The sequence below is a fragment of the Limanda limanda genome, chromosome 9 (genome assembly GCF_963576545.1).
Source record: "Limanda limanda chromosome 9, fLimLim1.1, whole genome shotgun sequence".
NCBI lineage: Eukaryota > Metazoa > Chordata > Actinopteri > Pleuronectiformes > Pleuronectidae > Limanda > Limanda limanda.
In genome coordinates this window covers 14,969,948-14,976,045 of record NC_083644.1, presented here as the reverse complement: position 1 = coordinate 14,976,045, position 6,098 = coordinate 14,969,948, and the positions used below count along the sequence as shown (strand labels likewise).

Genomic DNA, 6,098 nt, shown 5'->3' with positions numbered 1-6,098 from the left:
TTGACTAAGATTTGTCCGGTGGACAGACAGATGACTCTGTCAGAGAGGGAAAGATTGAAACAGCGAAAAATGTTGAAGTTTCGGTTTCATTTTTGGCCCCAGAATAATTTACTTATACGCCAGATCATAGAATTTATATAAATGGCACCCTAGTGGCTGGCTGAAATTCAAGTCATATACCCTGCCTCCTCCTTGTTATTAGGTGGGACATTGACCTACATAAAAGGTCAAAATACAGGTCAAATGCATATTTCTCATAGCTATTTCCTGTCATCTAGGTAGTTCTCTTATCACACTGAGTGTTTATTTTCCTGATAAGTTTGGTTTAAATTAGTTATTTGTTGCTATAGGGGGAAATATCATGATTGACAGCTGATACTGACTGGTGATTGGTCCAGAGCGTGTATCGGCAGGACCTTGATACCCCGGCTCCATCCCCTCAAAGCTACATTGCAGACTCTGGTTCCAAATGATGTCATAGGTGAAAGATGTTTGTGTTCATATCTGGGATATTTGAGCTTCATTTCTGGATAGTGGGAGTGTCTTCTTTATACACAGTCTGTGGGAGAGGTCGACCATGCAGTGCCTCCTCGTGTCCAGCCCCCATTCAATCCTCGGTTCCTCTCTGAAATCACAGCATATCCTGTAGGAGAATACTCGTTTAAACTGATCTTGTAAAGAAAAGGAACCTTCGCTGTGGGAACGAACCTGAACCAGTGTGTTGAAGGAGAGTGGAGTCCGGCCCAGTGGAGCCAGGCAGGCTTAGGCTGAGGGATCACAGGAGGCGTCCCTTATGAAAGGAGGGTTATGTAACCTGTCGTCTGAGGATCTCCTCTCCTCACATGCAGCTGAATCCCAAACACTGAACATGACATAGACTCAGACGTCCTAGCAGCTTTCAGACACCGCGAGATACTGACAGGTTTATTTTCCTTATGTAAGAAATGTAAAATTGATTTGCTTTTTAACCTCAAATATGTATCACTAAACTCAGTTAACCTTTGTTAACCATACATCTCCTTCATATGGCAGATACACATTATTACACATTAGGTTATTTACTGCAAGCACGCAGCTTCTCAGGCCACAGCAGGCTCAGTGGGTGAATAATCTCAGGCTCTCCAACACTGACATGGAGACTAATGCTGGCTCACTGAGCAGTTGCCAGTGGTAACTGTGGTTTGTGGCATCATGTGAATCAAGAAATCTGTTTATGCAATGGAAATGTAAAGGAGCTTTCAGTTTGAGGCTGGAGCAGGGGCTGCTTCTCAGCTTTTTCTTCCATCATACACACAAGAGCACTTCGATTGAATACACAGGTGCTGAGACCAGCTAGGTCTGATCTTCTTTCATTTAGTTTTTCTCCTTGTGTTGCTTTTTATCACTCACAAACGACACATCCGTTATCTTTCAGCATCAGAGTGCAAGCCATGTAGTCCGCCCTGTGGGCCTCCCAGTGCCCAGCTCAGTGTCCAGCCTGCTGATCCCAGCGGGACCGGGTCCTCCTCCTCACTCTCACCCGCCTCTATCGCTGAGAACGTCTTCTTTGGTAACACCAGTGACGACCAGGTAAAGCTCTATATTCTTCCTTTGGGTCGTGTTCATTTTCTAACTCCCCCCCTGCCTTGGTTTGACCCATACTTACAGCACGGCTCAGCGTCAGCCTGTCAGCTGTTCTGCCACTTTAGTCGGACTGGAAGATCTCAACACTGGTTGGATGGTTTGGCATGAAGCTCAGCACAGACATTCCTTGTTCCCAGATGTTTCCTAAGGCTTCTTGGTGATTCCCTCACAGGGCCCCTGCTGGATTAATATTTGCAGTTTTAAGTGGAAAATCTTCTCAACTGTGAAATAGATTACTATGAAAGTGAATATTCATAGTGTATCAATTGTAATGACATTGATGATCACTGGACTGGTTCTTCATTTTTATTTTATTTTATTAATAAATCTAGACTCTTATATGGATTGTTACAAATTCAAGTCACTGACTGCAGTATAAAGTTGGATTTCATGACCCTCAGGTTAAAATTGAACTTTGTCAAATAATTTAACTGATTATTATACACCTGCAAAACCATGGACATTACAAGTCTAGCAAAGTAACACACATTTTTGTTGTCTTGAATTGTCAATTGTGGCTGATGATCATAACATCTTGTTTATCTTTTCTCTTTTTGTCTCCGTGGCTGCATTCTGCCTCCTGACCTCTCTGGCTGACCTCCACAGGATGCATGTTCAGTAGTCAGTGACTACGACTGCCCTGGCGTGGAGGTGGCCGGCAGCGTTGAGGAGCTGCTGGACTTCAGCTCCTCTTTCAAAGACTCTGAGTACTTTAAAGACTTGGAGGGAGACATAAATGCGACACAGTTCACTATAACCACCAGAGAAACCTCAACTTTTGGCCAACAAGTGTTTTTAAACTCAGGTCCTCCTGCCATCAACATACCTGTAGAGACCTCTCTGAGCGCTCCCTCCCCTCAGGCCAAAGCCCCATCACTGCCCCACTATACACAGCCTGCAGAGGAACCAAATCACTTTGTGGTCACTCAGCTTAGTCCCAAGATACTGGCAGGCTGTATCATTGACAGCGGAGACTCCTCAGGCCCGGCAGTCGGGCTTAGTGTGACAATAAATCTAAACGGACTGTTGGGATCAGTGGAAACAGCAGACGGAATAACAGGATCAGAGGGAGTCAAGACGGAAAGCGTGATGGATTTCGAAGGGGAGACAGATGAGGACAGTTTTCCTATCCTGGTCAGATCCATGTCAACGTCTCGAAGGCACAGCTGGGGTGTCCCTGTATCCCCCATTAACCTGGGGAGGAGGTAAGATGGATGGAGGGATAGAGAGATGAAAAGCTGTTTCTTCAAAATCCACATCTTAAATCCTTCATGTGTTTCTTGATCATGTAAATGTAACTTTTCAATTAAGTCTCACACAGCGTGTCACCAAGTGTCACCTTGTAGTGAATCTCATTACCTCTTCTCCCACTGAGCTATTTAACAGTCACTGGTGGTTAATTGTTATTTCACAGTTTCTAGAATAATGCTTTCAAGACAACTTTGGGCTGTGAACATAAACAAATAGGTTAAGAGAAACAAGCTCAAAGTGTGTTTGTTGCTGTGTTGTCAGACTGAGTCTGGACACCATGGCCACGGACAGCGATGGAGACAGAGACGATGACGAGGAGAGACAGAATAGTCTCTTCCAGTCCACCGGGGACCAGAGCTGCACCAACTGTCCTGAGGAGGAGACCGACGAGACAGGGCCAAGGTTCCCCTGTCCCAGAGCCAGGCTCACCAGAATGGTAATAAAGAACAGTGACACACTTTACTGAAGTTAGTTGCTGCCTACAAATCTCAAGACCACAAACAAACAGTGCACTTCTGAATACCTTCCAATTTCTTTACCCTGTCTGTGGGTAAGGAAACCTAATTAAGAACAGGTCACAAATATATACTTTCATTTAAAAAAGCCTACTTCATTTTTTCAAATAGATGAGAACTTGAGTTCTAATGGTTGGTAATAGTTTGTTGTTGGGACCATTTTTAGCTGCGGACGAAAACCCATTTGGTGCACCACTGTAGTGAAAGCAGGAAGTGAAACTGACTTATATATTGACTAAAGTGCACATGTTCATCACATAGTAGGAATTTGTTTAGCGGTCCTACAGTGTGGCTCATATTTGTGTTTTCAATAGTCTTTGGACCACAACTGGGAAAACACCAGATCTATCAGGCTTTGACTGCACAGACATATATCAATGCACTGTTGTTGTTGCTCTTTTCATTACTGCTTTATTTCTGACAACATGAACACTGTAGAATATCATAAGACTGATATTTTAAGGCTGATAGGAGGAAAGAACTAACATCAGACAGAGACTAAAATTGGATGGTTTCAGGATCACTTTCCTAAAAATTGCAAGAAGTAAAAATCAGATCATGTCATGTATGGTGAGTTTACAGCTTCAAATCATAATGTGGATCGTGTGGGAGGTGTCCACTGTAATGAGTGACATTCTTATATTTATACCTCTACTATATATCATATCATATAAAATCATACTCTCTGTATATTCTTTGTATATATAAGTCTATATACACATATTTATACATGTGTTTCATGTTATTATTATTATATTTACTATTATTATATATACTGTTGCTGCTGCCATTATTACTATATACTGCTATTATATTGGTATAATTACTATCATATATAAATATATTATGTTATATTACATACTATAAATACTGTACTATTTTTATATACTGTGTAACAATAACATTACCATCATATCATCAGTACTATTACCATCATCTTGCCACTGCACCTTATCTACCTATCTTGTGTTTCTGTTTTTATTCTTTCTACCTCCTTCTACCTTCAAATATACCGGCTGCTATGACGACTTAATTTCCCTTCGGGGATGAATAAAGTAATCTATCTATCTATCGATCTATCTATCTATCTAAAGTGACCAAAAAATGTGAATGTGAACTAAATGCTGTTCTCACTAAAGGTTAGAATCACAGGGAGGGGAGCTGTATGTTCATCTACTGTAAATCTATGTTTATTCCTCAATGTTTTCAGGCTAGAGGTGCATCTGGCAGGCATCTGTATTCCCGCTCAGAGATCCTCGCCACGGACGAATGTTCCCGTGCTGCACACATTTCTCGTGTTGTACAGACGTCCAAACAGGCCGCAAGGGCAGCGGGAGGTGAGGCGGAGTGTTTTCCATGTAGAGGTCATGTTAGTGTGTGTGTTTTTCACCCCACAGGGGGTTGTTTTCGTCCCATTTAACCTTTTTTTTCTTCTGTCTTCGGTGCAGCAGAGGAGTTTGACCCTGAAGAAAACCTGCACTCTACTGAAGGCCAGAGCCACATGTAAGTCTACACCTTCATCAGTAACTTACTGAGCCCCTCCTGATCTGGAATATGTGGCGGATTATCGGTTTCCTCTAAAGAAGATTCAGACTAACTGGCAGATCAGGTTTAATGATGCTTGGAAGAGAAAAAAAAAAGGACTTATTCCAGTTTGAGTCAAAGGAGGCAAATGTTGGTGTCGTACCTGCAGCATTTGAATGGTGCGGTACATTAAGACACATACTGTTCTGTTCTTTAGTTGTAAATTGTTATAGTCTGGTACAGGGATCCGACTCCCATGTTACAGAGGGGCTTTCCCCATTTCTTCCTGACATTTCTGCTCCATGTCATATGTCTGCAACCTTCTCCTCCCACAGTCCTCTCTCCCAGCTCCTTAGATGGCCCCTCCGTGTGTGTGTGTGTGTGTGTGTGTGTGTGTGTGTGTGTGTGTGTGTGTGTGTGTGTGTGTGTGTGTGTGCGTGTGTTTGTGTGCGTGTGTGTGTGTCTGTGGCGATTGTGTGGACGCAGCAGACAAGGGAGCATTATTCTCTAAATCACAGTTTGACACCCAGCTCCCAGCAGTCGCACTCTCCTCTCCTCTCCTCTCCTCTCCTCTCCTCTCCTCTCCTCTCCTCTCCTCTCCTCTCCTCTCCTCTCCTCTCCTCTCCTCTCCTCTCCTCTCCTCTCCTCCTCTCCTCCTCTTCCCTCCTCTCCTCTCCTCTCCTCTCCCCCTCTCAGTCTCACTGTCTTGTTTGTCTTAGGCTGATGGTACAAAAAGTTCTGCAGGAGCTAAAGCTGTACCATGGGTAAGTGTAAACAGGAGAGGGAGGTCTGTCTGCTCCTGCTGCTGCTCAAACGTCATCTCAGTCCTCACAGCAGCAGCGGTGCAGGCCACAGGGGGAGCACTGCACTGTGTGGGTGTGTGTCTATATAGTGTGTTGTTTTCACACGCATGGATTCGGTGTGTGCATCTGCCTGTTTGTGCACTGACACAGTGTGGTATTGAACCTAGACAAGGTCTGTGCAGGACCAGGCATTTGGTTTATTTGACAGAATCACCAGCCGATAATGTGCTCAAGAGATTTTGAAACATCGCCGACATTTTCTTTACACTGTTCACTTGTGCTTTAATGATTGTCACTTATTATAAGGTCACAGCATGTTATTTACAGAGTATAAAAAACGGTGTATATATGGTTCATAGGACAATTTTCCATTCAGGCTGTT

General features: G+C 43.4%; 1 protein-coding gene across 1 annotated transcript in view; it reads left to right on the top strand.

The window, feature by feature from the left end:
* Positions 1 to 1,430: 1,430 nt before the first annotated feature.
* The window catches only part of arhgef18b (rho/rac guanine nucleotide exchange factor (GEF) 18b), a 38,503-nt gene continuing 33,835 nt past the window's right edge, over positions 1,431 to 6,098 (top strand). The window contains exons 1-5 of the mRNA XM_061077615.1: positions 1,431 to 1,569; positions 2,230 to 2,828; positions 3,136 to 3,310; positions 4,600 to 4,726; positions 4,838 to 4,892. Coding sequence (XP_060933598.1) covers positions 2,713 to 2,828; positions 3,136 to 3,310; positions 4,600 to 4,726; positions 4,838 to 4,892 — 473 coding nt within the window. The 5' untranslated portion in view covers positions 1,431 to 1,569; positions 2,230 to 2,712. The remainder of the gene's footprint in view (positions 1,570 to 2,229; positions 2,829 to 3,135; positions 3,311 to 4,599; positions 4,727 to 4,837; positions 4,893 to 6,098) is intronic.